This window comes from Maniola hyperantus, chromosome 15 (assembly GCF_902806685.2).
Source record: "Maniola hyperantus chromosome 15, iAphHyp1.2, whole genome shotgun sequence".
In the NCBI taxonomy this organism is placed as follows: domain Eukaryota; kingdom Metazoa; phylum Arthropoda; class Insecta; order Lepidoptera; family Nymphalidae; genus Maniola; species Maniola hyperantus.
The window spans coordinates 9,504,238-9,528,692 of NC_048550.1; the positions used below are offsets into that span (position 1 = coordinate 9,504,238).

At 38.0% G+C, this 24,455-nt stretch overlaps 3 protein-coding genes and 1 long non-coding RNA gene across 5 annotated transcripts; 2 read left to right on the top strand and 2 right to left on the bottom strand.

Annotated features, from left to right (window-relative positions):
- Window positions 1-2,433: 2,433 nt before the first annotated feature.
- Window positions 2,434-4,261, top strand: LOC138403293 (uncharacterized). Of its 2 annotated transcripts, XR_011237579.1 has the most exons (4): window positions 2,434-2,921; window positions 3,046-3,166; window positions 3,415-3,493; window positions 3,606-4,261. It is a non-coding gene; the product is annotated as an uncharacterized lncRNA (long non-coding RNA). The 2 variants fall into 2 exon arrangements; XR_011237578.1 differs by having other exon boundaries at window positions 2,434-3,166.
- Window positions 4,262-6,191: 1,930 nt separating this feature from the next.
- LOC117989229 (uncharacterized) lies at window positions 6,192-9,113 on the bottom strand. The gene is made up of 5 exons (XM_069503318.1): window positions 8,883-9,113; window positions 8,367-8,491; window positions 8,222-8,279; window positions 6,466-8,133; window positions 6,192-6,380 (listed from the first exon to the last, which is right to left on the bottom strand). Exons 1-5 carry the CDS (start codon window positions 9,004-9,006, stop codon window positions 6,331-6,333), a joined length of 2,025 nt encoding a protein of 674 aa, XP_069359419.1. The 5' UTR covers window positions 9,007-9,113; the 3' UTR covers window positions 6,192-6,330.
- A 702-nt stretch (window positions 9,114-9,815) lies between these two features.
- Window positions 9,816-13,397, top strand: LOC117989044 (uncharacterized). Its single transcript, XM_069503333.1, has 5 exons — window positions 9,816-10,100; window positions 10,536-10,616; window positions 10,709-10,824; window positions 12,166-12,312; window positions 13,178-13,397. Exons 1-5 carry the CDS (start codon window positions 9,938-9,940, stop codon window positions 13,325-13,327), a joined length of 657 nt encoding a protein of 218 aa, XP_069359434.1. The 5' UTR covers window positions 9,816-9,937; the 3' UTR covers window positions 13,328-13,397.
- Window positions 13,398-17,348: 3,951 nt separating this feature from the next.
- Window positions 17,349-23,115, bottom strand: LOC117988836 (malate dehydrogenase, mitochondrial-like). Its single transcript, XM_034976097.2, has 8 exons — window positions 22,922-23,115; window positions 22,300-22,463; window positions 21,420-21,527; window positions 20,887-21,150; window positions 20,549-20,767; window positions 19,631-19,756; window positions 18,944-19,090; window positions 17,349-18,029 (listed from the first exon to the last, which is right to left on the bottom strand). Exons 1-8 carry the CDS (start codon window positions 23,088-23,090, stop codon window positions 17,835-17,837), a joined length of 1,392 nt encoding a protein of 463 aa, XP_034831988.1. The 5' UTR covers window positions 23,091-23,115; the 3' UTR covers window positions 17,349-17,834.
- Between the last annotated feature and the right edge of the window lie 1,340 nt (window positions 23,116-24,455).

The following is a 24,455-nucleotide window of genomic DNA, read 5'->3' on the forward strand; positions in this document are numbered from 1 at the left end:
AGAGGTAAAAAAATGATTTATGACCCAGTTCGCACGTTCGTAATAGCCTTAGTATAATTTATTTAGGTGCCACACCTAAAGTACTATATTCGCTCATTCAAAATTCAAAGAATTATGAATATTTACTTTTAGTCACAATACTCGTAGTAGGTATCTATACAGGGTGGAACCAGAACGCTAGTAAAAGCGAAGACAGGTGACAGTTACTGCCTACCTACCTACTGATGATTACTGGTATACCAAAAAAAAAACGCGAAAAAAAACCTATATTTTGTAAAAGTTCACGATATATTCCAAATAAAACATCTGATTAACGCTAGAGGTCAACGATCGCTGCGTAAGTAGGCTACTTGGAGTCAATGCCACGTCGTAGGCGGGACATTGACCCGAATTTTGCGCGCTATACATTGCGGGTTTGAAAGATACTAATTTACTAAAACTACAAAATGAGGCGAATGGTTATTGTTATTGCATTGTGTCTAGGTAGTATAACAATAACGCTAAGTTTTTGCTAGCGTGCTGGTTACACCCTGTATACTTAGAACAAGGAAGTGCTAGAAATCAGAATCTGTCCTTACATTTTGGTTGACTGTAGTGTAGGTAGAGTCCATTTTGCATGCCGTTGTTGCGATCCAGCAAACACTTCTTTGTACTTTCCATTCCAAAAGAAATTTGAATATTACCTAAATAAGTTTTATGAAGAGAGATATATTTAGCAGTAGCATAAAAGACGATAAAATCATCCTAGCCATATCATGATCAAATCATAAAGTTGTATCAAACTGAAGCTTTACTAGGCTAGCTTTACATTATTTTTTATCATACGTTGCATATTTTAAAAGATCTACGCGTTCATACATACATATTTTACGACTTTATTTTATACTATGTAGGGATAATGTGTGATAACCTAGAGGTTAGGACGTCCGCCTCCTAATCACGCATCCCCGGGCACGCACCTCTTACTTTTCGGAGTTATGTGCGTTTTAATTAATTAAATATAATGGTGAACGGTGGTTCCTCATATCGTGAAGAAACCTGCATGCCTGAGAGTGCTCCATAATGTTTTCATAGGTGTTTACCAATCCGCACATGGCCAGCGTGGTAGACTATGGCCAAAACACATCTCACTCTGAGAGGAGACCCGTACTCTGTAGTGAGCCGGTGATGGGTTGATCGTGATGATGATGAGAGATAATGTTGGCTTATATTACTTATTTTCTGTGGTGAAGTCCTGTTTCCCAACATTTTATGATCGTCGAGTGCAAAATGTAGGCTTGGATTAGGACGCGTCTGAAGCCACGAGCACTATATAATGATAGAAACGTGGACCCTCTCAAGCTTCGTACCAGTCGTGGAAGTTAACTTATAAAAAATAGATTGCTTAAGTAGATACAATTGATTACTTCTGGTTTGAAATCTATATACATGCAGGCAATTAGGTGTCTATATCCATAGCATTATTAACATGGAGCCATGGAACGTGGTCATTTCAAACTACTTATGTACCTAGGCAGGCATCAATCGATTTTATAGCCCGTTGGCACGAACGATCGAAAATGTTCCTTATCAAATATTTACCGGTTACCTGCCCGCCCTACTGACACCACTCATTGTATCGAATATTCTCCGTCACAACAAAAATGAACTTTGACCTGAACCTCGCCTTAAATATGAATTAACGCACCTTTTCAGAATACGTATCTAATACAAATGATGGTAGAACTACCACAAGTAATTAGCTTTTAAGGGTGTGTTTGTGATGCTTTGCAAATATGTTAAAAATATGACAGTTTTTCGGTATCTTTTGTGGTTAAAATATACGAAATTATATGAAACCACAGATTGCTAACCATAGATTGGTCCTTTATCTCCAAAGTTGGGTAGTTTTTGATGAAAATCATTATTTTTGATTCTATAAGAACGATTTGCATTGCCTCTTCACATAAAATTAACGATTTAGGGTCGAGTTTAGGTATTTTTCTCTGTTTACGTACTGATTTTATCTTCCACTAGCTTATGCTCGCGACTTCGTCTGCATGGACTACACAAATTTCAAACCCCTATTTCACCCCCTTAGGGGTTGAATTTTCAAAAATCCTTTCTTAGCGGATGCCTAAGTCATAATAGCTATCTGCATGCCAAATTTCAGCCCGATCGGTCCAGTGGTTTGAGCTGTGCGTTGATAGATCAGTCAGTCAGTCAGTCAGTCAGTCAGTCACCTTTTCCTTTTATATATTTAGATTAGCGGATATAAGTATATGTATCTCAAAATGTGGGATAGATAGAATCAAAATTGTACAAATAGTATTAAATCAAAAATAAAATAAATCATCGTGTATAAATTTTTCACGTATTTTGTGTAATAAAGGTTATTTTGATATTGGTTTGATTTCAAAATCATATTAGTGATCAATGACCATACAGTCAGCGCTCAGCAGGGGGTGGCAACTTTGTATGGGGCCACTGCAGACTTTTTTATGGAATCATTTAGAATGAAACAAAGAAATTCTTTGTCTCATTCTAGACTTCAAAGTCAGAGACAAAGTTTCAAACTATAAACAACTGGCAACTATCTACTCTATGGTACGTTTGTTTTTAGGTTGTTGGTTTAAATATGAAAGTTTTCTTTCCCAACAGTTGTGATAAATTTGTATATTTTTAGTTGTATTTCATGTGGTTTAGTGTTTTTGCTTCTATTTTTCTCTCCCTGTTAGCTTGAAGAAACTCGCAGCAGTGTGATTGAGACTAGAGAAAAATAAGGACAGTGACTTATTGTTTGTGACTCTTTTCGTTTGTAAGATTAAATTTATCATGTCTGATAAATATAGAAAGCGTGTTAAGTGCTGTGCATTGGCTTTCGACCCAACACTTACTATCCACTCTTTACCAAGAGCCGGAAAGGCATCTAATTATGCAAGGTAAATATTGTCGTGTCCCTTAAGTACCAGCTGTTCTTTTTGTCTACAAACCGGCTAAAGAAGTCAGAAACGCTGGTGTTTTTGATATTTTGGTTTATTATATAGTATTATTATAATGTTTCAGGCTTCGAATTTGGGCAGAATATTGTTTTGCCAATGTAACTGAGTAGGTGTTGAAAAGCTTGCACACCAGCAGTGTGCCTGGCTCACCAGCAGAAACATTGCAACAACATTCAATTTCAGTGGTATGTACCTAGTAACTATACATTTCTATTGCAATTTGTAAAAAATTCTCAGAAAAACATCAATTGTTCATTTTGCCTTATTTTAGAACCTGTCCTAATGTGCCTATCTTGTCTCTGCCAGCAGACACATCACAGCAACATTTAATTCAAGTGGTACATAATATAGATTTCTATTGCAATATGTACCTACTTAATACATTCTCAGTAGAGAAACCAATATATTGATTGTGTATTTTGCCTTATTCCAGGAACAGTCAGTGTGGCTTCCGCAACCCACTAGGTACCAAATGTGCCTATCTTATCTCGGCCACCAGATACATCACAGTGGTATGTAATAAGATACATCACAGTGGTATGTTATATAATGTTTCTATTGCAATTTTTTATAAATCATCAGTTAAAAAAATGTAATAATTTTGTGTATTTTGCCTTATTTCAGGACCTGTCTGTGCTTCCACAAACCACTACCAAAATAATATGCCTATATGCCTATCTTGGTTCTGTTCATTATTTTATTTATGATATATTGAATAAGTAGTTCTTGCTATGTAACATTCCCTAGTTTGAAAAACATTTCAGTATTAGATCTTTAATAATAATGAATCTGTTTAAAAGATAATAATTCTATTAAGATTTATTACTGTAATCCAACTTTGGTTTAACTTTAACCTGTTTTTGTAATTTCTTCATTATGTATGCTGTGGATTATGACATAGTTGTAATAAAACACTTTAAAAGTACATTTTTTTTACTTCATCTAATAGCTTAGAAAAAAAATAAGTAAAAACATAACTTAAATCTTTGTATGGTTTTCACAGTATAATATAAAAATTTATTTCTAAAAATTATAGCATTTTAAAAAGTTTTTACTTGTTTTATTCCAGTTTTGTTATGGCCGCTTTCCAATCGCCATAAATAATAATCTTTAACTGTGTAATAAACTCCTCGGTTAAAGATTATTTGGCGATTGAAATGCGGGCCTAATATAGAAAAAAAAAAAAATACGGGGTTCGTAATTTCGCGCCAAAAGTTTAATTCTATGGAATCACTAATAGATGGCGTGACGGTGCATAGTCTGCACTTTATTTGTATGTAGTTGGGCTTCTTCTCCTGGAGTAAATGTGTTCTGTGGCGCTCAGCCACATGATTAGAGTTACGCTCAGCCGCTCATTTTGCAATACACCCTTAACTGATCAACTGATCGTCTTGTTTAAAATCGGCTAGGCCGAAGACATCACTGGGTCGACTTCCTTCATTCAACTCACTTTCTCGGCCTTCGTTTTGCTACGCAGGTTTTCATTCAGGAGTCAGGACCTCATTCGCGAGCTTCTGGCTTCGCGCTTTATATAAACACTCTAGGGGTAGGACAGAAAAGACTGCGTGGAGTCGATATAAGATTATTTTCTGGGCTACTTAGTTATGCTACTCCTGCTACGAATGCATACTAAGTATGCGTTAAGAAACTAATTTTAAATGCTTTAAATTTTAAACTTCACAAGCGCTAGGATATTTTTTTTACTAAACGACATTTTATACTGATAGCCAGCTGCGGTTTAAGTCTTTTGTATGTACCTACAATACATATAATATATGTATGTAGGTACTATTATTTACGAGGTATTATTATTTACTTAGTAGGTAGGCCTTTAAAATTATTTGCAGATTTTTCCATCACATACAACTATTTAGATGGCTTTTTCCTTATGGTTTTTCCACACCAAGCACTGTTTAAGGTATGAAGGCAAGCGGATATACTGAACAAAACTACTTCGTCAAGACTACGCTTACGAGAACAATCTACCACGAGTATAATGCGTACACGCTATCCAACAAGTTGCAGTAACAAAAAATGTATTCATGTGTTCAATCATAGATAATTCGCTATTCGCTATTCGTACATGAAACGAACACCAAAATATCGAGACTTCGTCGACGAATAATAACATTTATTCTACCCAGTAATGCTGGTTTACCACTATGATACCAAGTAAGTATAAAGCATTTTGATGAACCTATAGTGGTTTACACCTATGTCATCAAAACATATTTTATCATCAAAGCATTAATGATTATTAACTACCTACTGGCTCATTTTCAGTGGTCGATGATTCGGTCGATACACAGCATGCGGGAACTAAGGCGGGAACAGTAATTAAGAAACGATGCATGACACGAATAAAGAAAATGGATTAGTACCGACCAATGGAATTCACTAGTTGATAGAAACTCGCACTTTGTCGATTATCGACAATGGGTTTCTCTATAGACCAGTGAAAATGAACAAAAAGCTGTAAACCAAGTCTGGGATATGTGATCCCAAAATAATTATATTCAAGCCTCTTAAAGTGTTTGCTATGAATTTTATATGCATAATTCATTTCAACTATCAGGACTTTCTAACAAGCTCTTATCTTGAGTTAAATCGTCAACCTAAGCAAAGATAATATATTAATTTGACCTAAGGTAGGTACTTAATATCAAGCCTGTCCATGACACAGCAACATATTTAATAAAAAACCTAAGTTACTTATCCTTTCATAGAGTCTCCGTTTCATGATTGGCTCTCCATGTACGAGTAAGAATGATTTGAAACTGTTTTATATCTAAAATCGGTTTGGGGTGAGTCTATTGTGTGCATGTCGTAGGAATGAGGTCACATTATTACAGAGTGAAGTAATCAACTTATTAGGAAAAGTAATACGGTGGACACAAAAGAGTCAGCAGGTTTTTAACAAATATAATATATTTCAAAAACTACGTATAAGAACTTATTATTATAATATGTGTTATTATAAATATGTACCTACCTACTTATGACATCACATATATTTTATGTGGCACTGCTCAAAATAGTAACAAATATCAAAGATGTTATTATGGCTGATCAAAAAACAAAGATTCTCAAAAACATTCACGTACACCGTGAATGTTTTATACACCGATATCCTAAATTTATTAATTGAGAGAATTAATAATATAAGTAATATTACTGATCGTGTTTTGAAGATATTATATTGTGTTTAGTTAGAAATAAATATAAACTGATTTGAATTATGATGGTTTTTGGTAATTTCATTCGAGAGCAATTAGTTTCTGTTATTTCTTATTTAGGGATTCTTTGCTGCTTGAAACTGTTACATTTATGTTCAAGCCAATATTTTTTTTCATTTTAAGTTGTCCATCGTTGATTCATCATCAAGTTTTTCTTTAACGGCTGAAAATGACAAGGAATAATTAATATTCACTCACGAAATAAACATATTATTTATATAAATAAAGTTATTTAGCCTCGTGGGTACCTTTATTTAGTTGTAAATTTAGTATTCGATGATATAGTTCACTAAATTTTTTTTGACGCCTCATATTGGATGAAGTTTTTACTACTAGAGTCGGTAATAAAATATAGTGTTCAAGGTTAGGTTCCTCCTTATCTTTTTTTCTTGATGAGTTCTTTTTCACCACTAAGCGAGGATATTTAAGGTGTGTCTTGCCTGTGGTATAACTACTGCCACTTGTAAAATCTTGAGTACTAGTATCTTGATTTGTAGGTTCGGGTTTAATTGTTTGTATAGGTTTACTTGGACTAGATGTACGATAGCAGCATGTTGGTGCCCTGGCAGTGGTGGACCGGGGTGCAGCATAGCTTGGTCCAGGAGAACAATCTTCTTGTCTAAACCGCCGGTCAGGTCGCGATTCTGGAAAGACTAGGCGTTCATAACTTTGGCGGTTTTTAAAAAAACTTCGATCATTTCTTCGTTTATCTGCGATGGTGGTATTGGCGGTGTTATGATCACTAGCAGCTATATCTTCGTTGCCTTGTCTATTTTTGTGACTAGCAACTATAATATCTCCAGTCTTACCGACTGGCCGACAGTTATTTTCATGGCGATGATTAAGCTTAACAATTCTGTAATGACGGCGTTTTCTCCGTTCTACGTGAGCTACTCTTTCCCTGAGTAAGCTGTCAATCAATTGTTGTAAGTCTGATCTTGTTCTATATCGATCTGGATGATGCACCCGTCGCGCAAGACGAGCATTAGGCCAGTGGGTACGGCAAACGTCTTCGTATATTATATCACTTAGTACAGCTTCCCGAGATGGTGTTAATTTAATACCATCATCCCGCGGAGCAAACTCTCCCTGAGCTAAGTAATGAACTGTATCCATTAGTCTATAGTCCCTTACTGGATTGAGCTTGTGTCTTATTTTATGAACTCTCTCTGCAGCCATTTTTGAACCATCGTCTCTTTTACAAGGAACTGATGCACACTGTCGCTTACCTCTCGCTGTAATTCCGTCATACAGTGTAAAATCACGACCGTATTGTTCAGAATTATGTTCTTTTTGAATAGTTGTAGCTTTACTAGCTGATAAAGGCGCTGGTTGTTGAGAATAACGTTGAAACGCAGATGTTTCGGGGATATGACTATATTCAATATAGCTACAGCCTGCCCTTCCATGGCTTGACGAAGCTCTCATTTTATTTTCCTGTTCTTCTTCATCAGATGACGAAAATGGAAGATTAGGGTCAAGAGAACGAAATACCATTTCCTGTTTTAAAATTTTTCTTTCTAATTGTTCTATCCTTTTGTTTATGTGAGAAATATAAAGTGGTGAAGTTTTTTCATCGGAAGGTATTCCTGTTACAATAAGTGTTCCGATATCAACTTTTTTCAGATTTGTTTTGCTGTTCTGAGTAAGTTTATCAACTTTAGGAAGACTCATATTTATTTGTGGTTCGGAGTAAATATAACATTTTCCTGCTGAAGGTTCTTTTGTATCTTTGATGGAAATTTGAGAAGAGTTTTCAGTATTTGACCATTGTGAAAATTCCGTAGAACTTTCTACAAGTAAAGTACTTGTTGATGTCCTTTCGCCAATAATTTCGCTCTTTACCCGACCTTTTAAAACATGGATAGTGCCACAAGGAGCTGAATTAATTGTATTTGATACATTTTCACTGAAATCTAAGAAAATTAGAGAGGAAATCAATTCTAAAATTATATTTGAATATATTATATTCATTGAAATAGGTATATCTATAGGTATGCTTACGTGTTATAAATGATGAATGGTCTCCTATAGCAAGCCTTGAACCTGATCTCTCTGAACGCTGTAATTAAAATTTTTTGTTTGACCTTAATAATTTGAGTAAACTACTTAATAAAACAATCCTGATTTACATAGGTAAATAACTAACATTTTTGGAATGAAATCTATTCTTTTCAGCTATATATAAAGTTTTAATTGCTGGTGTTCTTGGTTTTATTGAAACAAGTACTTTTTTACCTGAGTTTTTTACATTTGAACCTTTTTGTACTATTTCTGAAAAATAAAACATCACACTTAAAAATTGAAAACCAATTAAAAATAGGAATGAACTAGATACTAGATATTTAAATTGATATCTAATAGCAATAAAATTGAGGCATTACAAATTTTTAAACCTGGGGTCAAAATAAACTTTACCTCTACTTTAATATCTATTTAAAAAAAACATAATATAAGTATAGAATTTTTTCATTATATTTGACGCTGGGCACCTATAGTACGCGACCTGGTCGAGGTGGCAATCGGGCTATGAGGCGGAGGGATGCCCCGCACACCCGCAAGTCCACGTAACCCACGCTATGCCGCGCCGGGTTACCGCGGGGGCTGTAAGGGTGTGCGGGGCGTCCTCACCCGGATTGTCAGCTCGACCTGTCGCGTACTATACCTAAAAATAGTTTTTTAGGACGGTTTGATTTTTCAACAAGAGAGTCGTAGTTGACTTCTCGTATTAATTTCTCTTCTTGAATGGATATTATTTTCGTCTTAGACGAAGACTGTTTATTTTCCATCACATTTTATTTTCTTCTTCCCGAGCATATTTATTTCCTGATATGTTTAAAATGTGATTAAAACAATAATTTGGATAAAAAGGAAAATTTTACATCATTATGCCATTTAGACAATGTAGGTATGATTTGAGATGTCCCAATTCTTTCAAAGCGTTCCTTCTTCTTTCTCTCTGACTTTAAGAAATTAAAGTTTTATTTCTATTTTATCTACCTATATATCTTGATTTTCTTTTTGTACTCATAATTTTTTTTTCTTATTCTATACTAATATTAGACAGAGTAGGAATTTTGCGAGTTTGTACATTCGGAACTAATGCACCAAAAATTCTTTCCCCATTTTTGAAAGGTTATTACATTATTCCAGACCGACATAGATTATATACACGCGAGTGAAAATAGGTGGATAAGCTAGTTTTTTTAATAAAAGGAGAAACTAATTTACGATTTTGCATGTAAATCGTAACGAAAACCTAGGTTTTCTCAGATATCAATGGGCTTTCTGCATGTTTTTTAAATGAAGATATTCTCTGTCCACACGGGCAAAGCCGAGGCCGGTCAAAACATCATTTGATTCACTGTCTAGTCAATAATGGATAGAGCTCGTGAGAGTACTTCAGAGCATAGAAATATGAAGTACAAAATATTATATTATTGCAGAGAGAAATACCTATATGCTGTGCTGTCCATTCAGGAATCACAAGGACTTGTGAACAAAGATACATTTCTGATGATAATAAGAACCTTATACTTTTTGAGGAAGGCATTTCAAAAATAGAAGATATTGAAAAAAAATTAATTATCTATCAAAATTGCTAAGCGTGACGTTTCAGTCATTTGTACTTTTCTAAAAATTGTTAGCTAATTTTCTGGTGATAAAAAAGCGAGAGTTAGGGGAAAATTAGACGTATGGATGCTTGAGTTGCTGTAGAGGATGTCCGAACAAGAAAAAAATAGTGGCGGAACCGCCCAGGTAGGCTCGGTTATAATGGTGGAGACGACGACCGGCAGTCGCCACAATAAGCCCTGCCGACCCAACGAGCTGCTCCACGACTCAGACTTACACCAAAAGTACTCAAAGGCACCCGTCATCCCTTGTAAGTAATCTCATCACTAGGTGGATTTACAACAGAAAAATGTTACTGTACAAAAAAAATTGAAAATTCATTAGAGTGCAAGTAAAGCTAAATTAAATCATTGAGGTAGATTTCCAGTTTAAATATTATATTGTACCTATTTAGACTAAAATCTGGCGCGTAGATAACTAGTTTTATTATTAAAAAACTATGAACTCTGCTAAGATTTGGATACAAGACCAATTAACTCACAAGTTGTAAGCCAACAAGTAAAATGTTTCAATAATCACAAACGCGGAACTTTTTTTAATATAAAAGATACATCTTTCAACAGATTTTTAAATCCACCCTGCTGAATGTGTTTTTTTAAATTCATTGGATCGTTCTTGCATGTTTAGTAAGTACCTACTTACATAAATAAAATCAATTGCGTATAAATAATTTTGCCACCCGCAGCCGAAGAATTGAAACATGTAGCCGAAAATTCAGCTGGAACAGATAGCACAGGAATTGAGGAGCAAAAGGAGTGTGAACATGGTAATCAAGATACCTAATATGATTGCATAATTAAATTACTTCTAGTGAAAGGAAACAATCAGTTTTATTTCAAATTATTTTTGTTTTTACAGCGATATCTTCTGCTAAGCACAAGCATAGCGTCGCAAAAAAATTATCATCTAGTACTAAGAAGCGGGAACCTTCCTCCGAATCGATCACATTAGCAACGTTAGAAGTTGTTAGAAAGGTAAAAAACATACCTATATCAGTTTCTAATTTCTACTAGCTTATTCCCGCGAATTCATCCGCGTGGACTACACACATTTCAAACCTCCATTTTACCCTCTTAGGGGTTGAATTTAAAAAAATCCTTTTTTAGCGGATGCCTACGTTATAATAGCTATCTGCATGCCAAAATTCAGACCGATCCGTCCAGTAGTTTGAGCAGTGCGTTGATAGATCAGTCCGTCAGACAGTCAGTCAGTCACCTTTTTCTTTTATATATTTAGATAAGCGATTGTCCGCGATTTCGCTTGGCGAAAATTTAAACATCATTTTTATTTCCTATTCCATGAGCATTCCAAAAATTCGGACTTCATGTATTCTTTATCTAAAGGGAATCTCGCATATTATAACGCGGTTGTGTTTCGACGCTTGAATTCTATCAACGTTGGTGAGATGGTGAGGTATAAAATCTTATACTAGAGAAAATAATTAAAAATAATTACAAATTCCCAATTGCCTCCGATACAAATCAAATCCAGGGAGAGACCCCCTACTTAATGGATGACATCAGCGCTCATCACTGCGCTAGGGAGGTTGTTAAAAGCTTTATAAAAACAACAAAATATGTTCACGCGATGCGCGTGCTTTTGGTCAATTTAATAGATAAGATATGCACACTATCCTAAACGATAAATTGTAAAATTGTGACACATGGTATTTTAAATAGACGATTGTAACATGGTCTGAAATTGCGCTGGGATTTTTTTAAATTCTTTCGTCAGTGTTGATAGGATATGAAACACTAAAACAAAAGTTCTAAAATAAGTCATGACAATTTTTGAATGTTAAATCTATATATACATATATATATAAAAGAATAGTTGTCTGAATGTTTGACTAACTGACTCATTGATCTATCAACGCACAGTTCAAACCACTGGACGGACCAAGCTGAAAGGCATGCAGATAGCTATTATGGCATCCGGTAAGAAAGTAATTTTTAAAAATTCAGCAACTGAGGGGTCAAAGTAGGGGTTTGAAATTTTTGCAGTCTACGCGGATGAAGTTGCGAGCATAAGCTAGTCTATATATATAAAAAGAAAAGGTGACTGACTGACTGACTGACTGACTGATCTATCAGCTCAAACTACTGGACGGATCGGGCTGAAATTTGGCATGCAGATAGCTATTATGACGTAGGCGTCCGCTAAGAAAGGATTTTAGAAAATTCAACTCCTAAGGGGGTGAAATAGGGGTTTGAAATTTGTGTAGTCCACGCGGACGAAGTCGCGAGCATAAGCTAGTATTAAATAAAACATTAGATGAAAAATTTATGATTGAATGTAAAAATATCTTGTTACAGAAAGCCATACCAGATGTACAGTCCGATTCTATTGTTAAAGAAACGAAAACAGCAAAGAACACATCAAAGGAGGATGACAACGACAGTATCTCGGATGAAATTAAAGAGTTGCAGACTCCAGAAGTGGGAAAGGAACATTCGGAATTGGTAAAGTAAAAATAGTCTCTTAAAGATCACACAATAGATGATGATTAGATGTTGTAACTTGTTGGATGATTTAATGATCATCGTCCTCATCGTCGCGGCGGCGTCGTCTCAAATCGATAAACATATTATATAACCCGTCGGAAATATCTGATAACCTGGTTCAATAGCATCATGCAACGTGCTTGCGTTGGCAACGGCTGGTACTGGCAACGGTACTGGTAGAACGTAGTGTTTATATACTCTTTGGGTACTGCCATAGGCGAAAACGGGCGAGCTGCAGGGAAGCGCGATGGGAAACGCATTCCAGCGAGGCGCTCAGATATTTCCGACGGGTTCAGTCCAGTTGAACAACCAAGAGAGTTCTCTTAAACGCATTTCTGCAAAGCACGGTCTTATGTACGAATTCGCATACACCACGATTTCGTGACACTTGTGGTCTGCAGCGGTGCGTCTTTAGTTAGAAAGACATTATACTTACCTTGAGACCTCATTGAATGTTTTTCATGTTGTTCATTGACCTTTGCAAGCCCCAAAAGGTGCGCGGCAGCCCGCTTACTTAAATACCTACTTAGGTACTTGATTTATCGGAAAACAAAGAGTTACGGTTTAAATCAATGTCAAATTATGATAGTCGTTATCACATCGTAATGAATTCCGTTTGGTTGATGATTAGGTAGACGATAGGTTCTGCTTTAGCCAATTCCGTTAATCATAGGTCAGTGGTGAAACATATTGTCTAATGGACTCCTTAGGAATATAGGATTTCTGACTACTTAACATTTGACACATCGTGCGTTGTGACGATTCGTGCTAAAAACCCGGCCCACTATCCGTTGTTAATGAATCTTATTTGCAATTGTTGTAGTCGGATGACGAAGAGGCAGGCGGGCTGCCGCGCACCGACTCCCGGGCGTCGCGCATATCCCGCACCGTGCAAAAGCTGTTCTGCTGCGGAGTGGCATACGAGGCCCCCTCTGAAGAGAACGTCTCTACGCACCGCGGCTACCCCATATAGACATGCCTCTACACATCATTCAACGCACCCAGTGTGCTTGATTCCCCGACCATTATACTAGCTGGCCATTTTTGATTGCCAGCTTACGAGTAAGGGCTTCCGAGACGGTCAAGTCTCTTGCCGTCAAGCACGTAGTTTTTTTTGTCAAGCAGCTTGAGCCAGCAAACGGCGCTTTTTTCATATCTCGAACACTGTACGAACATCGCGTCAAACAAAAATATAAACAATACAACACATCAATCACCGTCAAGCACGTAAATGCTTGACTCAAGCATCAAGCAAACATTTTAAACGGTCAAAATGCTTGGCCCAAGCATAAATCTACGTACCTACTTGACTTGACGTCAAGACGCTTGACCGTATCGGAAGCCCATAATTAAGATCATATAAAGGTACGTGCGTGAATTCTGTTACAGTTAAGTTTTGGCTGGGGAGATTGATGGACTTCTGTAACATGCCTTAAATCCATTAAAGTGAACAGGTATTTAAATGCTGGTGGTTAGGAATGGCCAGCTGGAATCATGAATGTGGCTGTGAATGTGTGTGTGTATTTATTTGTGTACATAAAATTATAATATTAAAAATGATCTTTCATTGCCTTTAACACAATACAGGGTGTAACCAGAACGCTGACAAAAACGAACACAGGTGATAGTACTGGAGATTACTGATATTCATGATTCCACAAAGAAAAACGTGAAAAAAATATTAAACTCATATAATTTTGTAAAACTGTACGATATATTGTGCGTAAGTAGGCCACTCGGAGTCAATGCCACGTCGTAGGCGGGGCATTGACCCGAGTTTTGCACGCTATACATTGCAGGTTTGAAAAATACTAAATCCCTAAAACTACAAAATGAGGCAATTGTTATTGGTATTGGATTGTGTTAGAGTGTGGTAGTATAACAATAATCCTAAGTTTTTACTAGCGTTCTGGTTGTACCCTGTATATCGAAATGAGTGCGTCTCACTATTCCCGTAATGAGCTTTCCCATTGACGGTAATGCTGATACTACTTGTATCATTATTCCCGTTGCGTTTTTATACCGCGTCTATTCGTGACCAAGAAAATGCTAGTTTATTTCAATAATATTCTTGACTCTTTCATTTTATTCATATTATCAGACTCAGATTATCCACTAGATATTGTTTCATTATGTCTAGTTGTGGCTATATCTATAAGATATCGTCAATTTAAAAAAACAGACTTAAAAAAACGCTCTAAATGGGAATACCGAGACAGTAGGAGGACACGAGTTTCACTACTTCCATTCGTCGTTAAACCAACTCTACTCTGTTATTAAATTATTAATAATTCTTATCCTAAAGACTACTGATTCTCCTGTCATAAAGAAGAAAGAAATCTCTTGGAAAGACAAAGAGTACCAAGATAATGTTATTTTACAGGTAAAGTGCTTTTCCAAGTAAATGATGCCCTTTTATAAGATACTAGCCTGGACTACACAAATTTCAAACCTCGCCCCTTAGGGGCTGAATTTTCAAAAATCCTTAGCGGATGCCTACGTCATAATAGCTATCTGCATGCCAAATTTCAGCCCGATCCGTCCAGTGGTTTGAGCTGTGCGTTGATAGATCAGTCAGTCAGTCAGTCACCTTTTCCTTTTATATATTTAGATGTCACATATAATTAATAAGTGTACAATAGTTTGTTACCCGTGGTATTCGGTACAGTAATCGTCGCTTACTTGGGCTCTGTGTGGCTCCGTCGACGTATAACACGTAAAATTTAACTCCTCACGGATCCTCCACAAGGATTTTAGTCCTTATTTTATAGGCGAACCGTACTTTTGACATGATAGTTGACCCATAGAATTAAAATGGCGCGTGAGGAGTCTTTTTTTACGGACTATAGCTGTATGTACCTTCACGAGTAACGAGACAGGAAACACCTCGGTTGTCGCAGGGACTGCTTCCTATTTCGTGGATGCTTTTACGCCCAGAAGACTGTATTAGCATCCAGGAAACAAACAGCGGAACAGGTACAGGTAATTTTGCTTCCTACCCAGACTCTAAACACTTCATATCTTCCACCAAATAATCCAAAAATCAAGCTAATGCGCTGTTACGTGAATCACCAGTGACCAAAGAAGAATTATTATTAACATTTTTTTTCAATTCAATGTTCTTATTTTTAATAGAACTAATTAATAATAGTTATTATTATTATTATATTTTTAATAGACTAAGCAGCTTTCGCTAATGCGTCTATATCAGAAGTGCTTCGAGTTTTCCAAATGTAATTGTTTCTAAAAATAATTTTAATCTTAGGAAATAGGAGCAAGAAGTGAAGCGTGGATGTTGGATCGCAAAGCTTCGGTGGGTCCTTGCTATAGACCTGGCTTGCCCTTCGAGGGACCTTCAGGAATCATGATTAACTTACCAAAGGTTACCTTGAAATTTGTATCCTTAGAATCAAGACAAAAATATTTTGGGCCTGGTTTACTTCACTCGCTGGCACTGGCGAACAGCGCAGCGCGTAGGATACTTAGCTAGTCATTATCTGCTGGTCAGTGTTATTCAAGAACACTTATACCAAAAAACGTGGTAATTTTCAAAAACATTCATTTTTGATACATTCGTTTTTAAATTCCCATATTTTTGGCGCTCATACAATTATTTTTACCAGTTGACGTTTCTTATTTCCACGGAAATAGTGGGATCCACCTAAAGGCTTTTAAATTCAAACACGGCAGTGTTGTCAACTGCTATGTAGTTGCATTTTAAGATGTGAATTGCAATTTTGAATTCAGCTTGCAGTCCAACTCCAGACAGTCTGTCTAAACCCTTACATTTTATCTTTTACAGAAATCTTTCAAGTCTGTAAATCAGCCATCGGGGATTAGTATTAACATATCCAGGGTACGTTGTTTTCTTTATTTGTAAATTTAAGTATTTTCAAGTATATCTACTAGTTAGTTACTTACTCATGCACCATAAACTTTTTATGTCCACAGAAATGTTTAGTAACCAAAACGTCCAATGTGGACGAATCCAAGCAGCCGAGAGATGAATTAAACTCTGAAATTGTAAACAACTCAAGTGTAAGTGTATCTTCTAGTCTAGTTAAACAAAGGCACATTTTTCTTGGTCAATAGATAACGGAATCGGTGTGCGGAAGTTTTTTAAGATTTGCCATTTGGCTGCATTGTAAATTCCTTTCGTCGCTATACCGCATGTATGTCCCGCATACGGCGTAACGGAGAGCGGGTGTTCGACCGGCTAATTTCACTAGCCCTATACGTGAGTCCCCGAGGAGCAAGTTATCAACCAAAGAAAATGAGCCTCTAGTTTTCGAAGCTTCGGAAAAAAGGATTTCTTCTGTTACATTAGCAGTTCGAGATGGCAATCGGGGAGGGAACACGCCCCGCACAACTACACAGTCCCTGCACTAACCCGGTGCCGGCGAGCGCGGGAGGTGTGCGTGTGTGCGCCGTCCGGGGCGTCCCCCCGCCTCATACCCCGATTGCCATCTCGACCTGTCGTGCACTATACATAATTATACCATTTTGCTAACCAAAATCCCTTTAAAAAGTAATACACATCTGTATTATTAAATGTATTATTTTTGTATGATTTCGTTGCTTTCCGTTTTCACTTTCAGGGCAAAAGCGAACCAAAAATAAGAAATTGCATCAGTAGCATCAGGGAAATGCTATACAATGTCCATAGTAAAATAAGAGGCGTTTTTCAGTAATTTTTAACAATAAATTATATGTTTGTTTTACTTTTACATAATTAAATAAATAATTTAATAACTGTCTCTTGTATTATCACAAATTATTTTACTGTTTTATTAATAAATCTTTAGATTTGAATTTAAAATAAAAAACTGAAAATTACTGTCGATTTTTTTTTTTCACAAAAACTTCAAAAAGAACAAATATAAACAAATACACGAGTAGTTAGGTACAACTTATAAGATCACAAAGATTGCGTCGAAGCCTGAAAGCTCCATATAGTTACTAAGTACTTACGCGACTCAGAATTAGCAGCCCACCGCATATTGCTATCCCAATACAACTTCTACTAGTACCTACGGTTGGTTTTCTTGTCACGCTGATTGTAGGCGTAGGCTGACTAGCTTATGTACCTATTGCTAGGTCAGGTGCACTCATATACCTATAGTATAGTAGAAACACTTCATATCCCTATAGTACGCGACAGGTCGAGATGGCAATCGGGGTGGGGACTGGGGACGCCCCGCTAACCCGCAAAGCCCCCGCACTAAACCAGTGCGGGATAGCGCGGGAGACGTAGCCTCACTACCCCGATTGCCATCTAGATCTGTCGCGTACTTATACATATTAATTTACAGCGCCAACGATAAGCGTGAGAAGAAAACCTTAGTGTTAGTAACAACTTAGTGATATAGGACAAAGGGAATATGATGTACCTAAAGAGAGATGGATGAAAAGTTAGAAACCGCTCGATGCTCAAGAAACAGTAGTGGTTGGCGGCAACTTCAAAGTGATATCAGATAGTTTCAAGATTTCTTCACACAATCTCTATAAATCTTCTCGATTCGGATGCTTTTAGGCACATTGCACACGTTGCAGGCGGGTCCCTTTAGCGGCATCTGATGCTTCAAGTTGAGAGCTCGCGCGGCGTCGAACTCTCGGTCCCGCGGCCTCCAGCACAGCTCCGTGGAACCGCACACGCAGGTCATTTCACGGCATATCTGACACAAGTGGAATATTTATTACGATTTTAAAACCCCACGATTGCAAATCCTGGGCTCTGGAGCTGTAAAATGTCTGAAAATTTTTCTGCGATGAAAATGATGCATTTATGTACCTGTATGACAAAATATGTACCTATTACATTCTTGGCACCATTCCAGGCGGGCATGATTTGTATAGTAGGTAATTAGATAAGGCTAGCTTTAAGTTTTATTGTAATACCTAGCCACCCGCCCCGGCTTCGCATGGGTGCAAGTTCCAACGTAGATACTAATGAGGTGTCAGATATCTACTCGTGTGGTGTCAGTGAGGTATAGGCGCCGAGACACCGCCGTAAATCATAAAATTGAGTATTGTGAGCCAACCTTCAAAGATACATGTATGCTATCGCGGACTTTTTTGTAAAACTTTTTAAGACGAACAATTTTGAATATATATTGTTTTCATGTAACTTTGACCATTTAGGCAGCGCACGCCTCGGAAACTCACAAATGAGAGGATTTTTTCCGACCTAATTCACACTATTTCAATTTCCCTAGGGATCTCTAATTTTTTGAGAATTAAACTATACCTATAAACCTTCCTCTTGAATCACTATATCTATTGGTGAAAACCGCATTAAAATCCGTTGCGTAATTTAAAAGATCTACGCGTTCATACATACGTACAGACGCGAGAAGCGACTTTATTATTATATTATTATGTAGAGATAAAAAAAAAATACAATTGCTAAATATTATGTACCTACCTACTGGTACGCAATACTAAAAAAATATGTGAGTACATCTATAGTACGCGACAGGTCGAGATGGCAATTGGGGAGGGAACGCCCAGCCTCATACCCCGCCTCATACCCCGATTGTCATCTCAATCTGTCGCGTACTATAACATTTGCAACTGAAAAAGAACTCACCGAGGCAAGGTACTCATCGCGGCAAGAGTCGGGGTAGTCGCACGTCCAGTTGACGGGCGGCGCGCACGGCACGATTGGCGGCGTGCAGCACGTGCCCGGGTGTGCTACGCACGTCGAGCAGCAGCAATGCTGGCACATTGTATACACCTGCAACAAAACTTTTAGTGTAAGGCCCGAGTGCCAGCTCTAGTCGAGCATTAGGCATGGCTGGTGCAGCGTTCGTTTCAATCACATGTTTATCAGGGGTGTTACGGATATTGGCATCCGCATCCGCAAATGCGGAACATTTGCATTATTTCAGACATCTGCATCCGCATCCGCGGATGTGTGCTTCTAATAATTCACATCCGCAGCCACGGATGTCAAGATGCACCTGCGACAACCCTGGTTCATAATTATATCCAAGGATCCTGAGCCTTAGCGGTAATGGTCCAGACACTATATGCATAGGTAATCAGCGATACGCGAAATGCTAGTGCTGTGTAGCTGTGGCCTTTGTAGGTGATAAATAGCACTGACTAAAACCTACAGTATAGTACGCGACAGGTCGAGATAGTGCTGGTAATGTGCGGGTGTGCCCCCCCCCCCTCCCCCTCCCCCCACCTCATACCCCGATTGACATCTCAACCCGCCGCGGACTATAGATACCTTCAGAATTCAGATAAAGATCATGCTTATAGATCCTACCAGCCATATCGCGCGAGCGATTTCATCCCGTACGTAAGGCAAGCAGTTGCACAGTAGACAGCACTCAAACTTCGATAGTTCTGGAATGCCCAAGTTTTTTTCTATGCCAGCAGGGCCTAAAACAACCTGAAATATTTAATGTTGATTAAAAACTAACTATAACGAATATAAGGTAAAAATTGACCCTCTAACAAATAAACCTGGAATAGCGGTGGAATAGTTATACTCTGTTTTGTCTTTTTCCTTCAAATGTCAAATTACTGATGACAGAGAAAGACAAAACAGAGTATAACTATTCCACCGCTATTCCAGGTTTATTTGTTAGAGGGTAAAAGACTATCCTCACAACATCAAAAATCCGAGCTCCACCTAAAAAATTACGATTTTTAAAATCAGATTACTTAGCGATTTTTTTCACTCATGGTAAACCTGCGCATGGCTGGTCTCATGTATGATAGGAAACAACAGCGGTTAGTCTTAGAAATTGTTAAGTACTTAGTTGGAAATATTGAAGAAATATTATAAAACTAAGGGTGTACATTGAGCACATGGATGGTACGTGCCACGGGCCACGGCGTAGGCGCCAGCCAGGCAGGGCGTCATGGTCATACAGCCCTTATCCTAGCAGACTCCTTCCGTGCCACTCATGACACATTCAGTAGGATACCTATATATCCCTATCTCACCTCACTCGCGAAAAACTGACAGTTAGGAGCGCAAGTGCCGAGCCTGTCCACATACGCGCACTGTATCACGTCCTTGTTCCCCTGCAGCCCCTTGACCACGTTGATGGCGGTACGCGCCACTGCGTAGGCGCCAGCCAGGCAGGTGTCACGGTCATACAGCCCTTATCCTAGCAGACTCCTTCCGTGCCACTCATGACACATTCAGTAGGATACCTATATATCCCTATCTCACCTCACTCGCGAAAAACTGACAGTTAGGAGCGCAAGTGCCGAGGCTGTCCACATACGCGCACTGTATCACGTCCTTGTTCCCCTGCAGCCCCTTGACCACGTTGATGGCGGTACGCGCCACGGCGTAGGCGCCAGCCAGGCAGGGCGTCGCGGTCGCACAGCCCTTAGCCTCACACACTGCTTCTGTGCCACTCATTATGCACGATGTTACGCACTCCGTCTGAGATTTAGAATAAAGTGAAATTTTAAGGCACTAAAAATACTTGTGCTTATAATAATAATACCTATTCGGTATGCAATTTAGTTTAGACATTGTGTATAATCAGATGTAACCATTACCTGTTCTTGCGATAGTTTACACGGATGTACAGCGGCCGAGAGCACCGGCACCATGGTCTGAGGCGTCGCGCCGCCAATAACTGGCACGCGGACGGATTCCGGCGGAACATGCAGGAAGTCAGCCAGCACGGTGTTCGCACGGACACAGTTCAGCTCCACACAGCCTAGGAGCTTCCGCGGGTTATACACAGCACGCAGACGCTGTATCTCGCTTACTATGGGGACCATACTTTCTACTGGCTCCGTTGCTACTATCGTGAAAGCCTAGAAAATAGAAATGTGATATTTTCAATGAAAAAGCGGTGATAGCCTAGTGGTAAAGACATCGGTCTCCTATATGTGCGTTAAATATCACCTGCTTTAACGGTGAAGGAAAAGATCGTGAGGAAACACTAAGTTGGCGTGGCGGACTATGGCCTAGCCCTAAGCCATTCTCATTCTGAGAGGAAGCCCGTGCTCAGTATTGGGCGATCATGATGATACAAGCTAGAAGTTAAGGTCGATCTAGAGATTTTAAACAGAAAAATCATTACCGAAGGACATGTGTTGCAAATCTGTAGAGTAATTTCAGTTATGATAGGAGCGCTGTTCTCGAAGGTGTCGCAATTGTTCCTTGCAACTATTATGACAACTCTTGCACTCTGTTAAATAAGTAAATGTATAAGATTAGTTAACAAGCAGACATTTCTAAACCCACTTAGACCCAATTTCACCAAGCATTTAAACCCCGTTTAGTTAAACATTTGTAATGCTAATTGCTATCCCTTTTTGGCAGATAACATACGCAAATTTTCAAAAAGGAGACATTTGTATGTCTCTAGAATGTTAACTAAACCATGATTAATTTGCTTGGTGAAATTATGCAGTAGTCGTACCCAGTCGTGGACAATTGTATCAACGTGCATTACGCCGTACGTGCCCACGACTTATTAAAGTTTTAGGTTTTTTAAAAATCCCATAGGATTAGGTGTTTTAATTATGCCTGATAAAATATAGCCTAAGTATATTAATGTCCAGGTGGTTGGTTAATTGGATATATTACGATTGCATCCATGCAAAAAATCACGTCATCCGTTACCTACTCCGTTGCGGCGTAATTGAAGGACAACCCAACAAACGAACACTTTCGCATTTTATACTATTAGTAGGATTATTAAATACTAGCTATTATTATTACGCTTATTTAGAAGTTAGAACAAACGGCGAGATAATTTACTTACGCTGTATTTAGCTGTGTCATGGAAGTGTGTATGTGTGTGTGAATGACAAATCCGACATGAATATAGTACACGACAGGTCGAGATAAACCGGTGCGGGATAGCGCGGTTGAAGTGTGGTGTGTCCGGGGCGTGCCCCTACCTCATAGCGCGATTGCCATCTCGACCTGTCACGTATACTATAGGTATCCCTCACCTTAAGAGCATCGCAAAGCATGTGACGGCCGGAAAACGAAGACACTTTACACTTGGTGTCAACATGGCTTAGTTCCATGCCTTGGCCGCAGGTGGCGCAAATGTCATACAGAGCTATCTCGTCTAGCAAGGGGCATTGCTTCAAGAGCAGCGCAAGAGGTTGACCTGCAAAAGAAGTGTACAAAATAGTAGATAGACTGCGCGTAGACTCCAATGACATCATGTAGCGTAGAGTTGTAGCTGATAGTCGTATCTCGTAGCAGAACGCCGTAGCAGATCTACGCTGTAAATCCGCTACGGGATAACATCGGACAACTACGAATTACAGAAGAAAGCCCTAGACATACTTATTTGATGTAATAACATCACCCCGAATTCTGATCCGTCAGGGGTTCTCAACAAACCAACAAACAAACACACTTTCGCATTTAGAATAAGGGTACTGATTATAAAATATACCCTGAGTAATTACATATTTTACGTTTACTAGCCAGCTTAACATCGTTGCCAATTGCCATAGTTCACTCTGTCGCTGCGAAGTGGTGGCTGGTGTTGATAATGTATTCTCTGGTATTCTCTTAATAGTATTACTTATTTGACTTCATTTGTAAACACATAGGTACCTGTGCAGCCAGCAGCTCCACAGATAGTCACTTTCATACCATCAGGACAATTGCTGTAACCACGCTTCGTAAACCTATTGTAAAATCTTGGTAAACTCAGAAGCGTTCTCGTGTCGACTACTTTTATACGATTTATGAACAATCTTGACATAAAGAATTTAGAAAACATGTTGTTTTTTTTGAACTAGTTTCGTTTTATTTCATTTTTTTATAATTTATATATTGGTTTTTATACTAAAAAAATTTTGAGGTCCATTTGGCAAATGAAATGGCAAGTACTAGCACATGACACAAATTTTTATATTCTTTATGATTCTTTCTCTTTAGTCCTTGTTCTGAGACACTGGGTAATGTATGGGTGTCCATACAAAAGAGATTTTATGTTGCAAGGTACTGAACTCCTAAGCCGTAGGGATTCCGGAATTTCTGATGGTAAATTGATATATTGGGTATCAAGCAACGGCTTCATGTTTACACTCCAAGTCCGAACTCCTCAAACCTCATCATGCATGGCACAGCACTCCTAAAAGATAGAGATTCAGGAACTGTTCCTGGTGAAATAATATTGTAATTGATAAATGCTGAGCATAGACTTTGTTATTGAATTCCAAGTCCCAACTCTTCAAGCCTAATGCTGCAAGGTACTGAACTCCTAAGCCGTGTGGATTTGGAATGTTTTGCTGGTGAATTGATATTTTAGGTACCAAGCAATGACTACTTACACTAAAAAACTTTAAAAAAAATATATAAAACAAACCGACTTCCAAAACCACTACAAAGTAAGAAATAACTTTTGTTTCTACACGTGTATGTATATATGAAGTCGGGCGAGCATAATAATAGAACCTAGAAATCAAAGCGTGAAGCTCGCCCGACTTCAACATACATACATACACGTGTCGAAACAAAGTTATTTTTTACTTTGTAGAGGTTTTGGAAGTCGATTTTTATCTTGAAAAGCAGAGGATTCATACGGGATTTTTAAAAATCCAAATCCACGCCTGACAAAAGCGAAGATGACCGCGACTAATAGTTATAATTTTATGTACAAACCGACAGTACAAATAGAGATAAGTAGTACTTTTAAACCTTTTTCGTTAATAAAGGTGAAAACCTGAAAACCGCATTGGAAAGCTATAATTTCGCGGTTATTAGATCTCGTGTTGCGGCATTTTGGTCCCGCATCCGCGATTTTCAAAACGAGGTCCTCAGGGTATGCTCCGAGTGCCCTGAGAATCCCATACTGAAGTACTGGCTTGCCGTACATCGTGACAATAACCGTAAATAAAGTACGAACCTTCTATTTGGGGGCAATGTCTAATTTTAATTTAATTTAAATTTTATTATTGTATATTTTGTAACTTTATTATTTTCATTTTTTTTTTAACAATCGTACATTTGTATTTACTTTTGTGTATGTTCAAATGGGTTCAAGTTGCCTAAATAAATGACTATTTATTATTATTATTATTATTATTATTTATATAAGAAATTAATGGAAGCATAGAGTATCTGTACGCTAAGTCTAAGATCT

Coding starts and splice junctions, on each gene's coding strand:
- LOC117988836 (XM_034976097.2), bottom strand. CDS start 23,090: ATGTTTTCTAAATTCTTTATGTCAAGATTGTTCATAAATCGTATAAAA. Junction 21,528..22,299: donor TGCTTTGCGATGCTCTTAAG/GTGAGGGATACC, acceptor CTTATTTAACAG/AGTGCAAGAGTTGTCATAAT. Junction 21,151..21,419: donor TTTGCAACACATGTCCTTCG/GTAATGATTTTT, acceptor TCTATTTTCTAG/GCTTTCACGATAGTAGCAAC.
- LOC117989229 (XM_069503318.1), bottom strand. CDS start 9,006: ATGGAAAATAAACAGTCTTCGTCTAAGACGAAAATAATATCCATTCAA. Junction 8,280..8,366: donor ATAGATTTCATTCCAAAAAT/GTTAGTTATTTA, acceptor TTTTAATTACAG/CGTTCAGAGAGATCAGGTTC. Junction 6,381..6,465: donor AAATTTACAACTAAATAAAG/GTACCCACGAGG, acceptor TGTCATTTTCAG/CCGTTAAAGAAAAACTTGAT.
- LOC117989044 (XM_069503333.1), top strand. CDS start 9,938: ATGTCCGAACAAGAAAAAAATAGTGGCGGAACCGCCCAGGTAGGCTCG. Junction 10,101..10,535: donor AAAGGCACCCGTCATCCCTT/GTAAGTAATCTC, acceptor TGCCACCCGCAG/CCGAAGAATTGAAACATGTA. Junction 10,617..10,708: donor GCAAAAGGAGTGTGAACATG/GTAATCAAGATA, acceptor TTGTTTTTACAG/CGATATCTTCTGCTAAGCAC.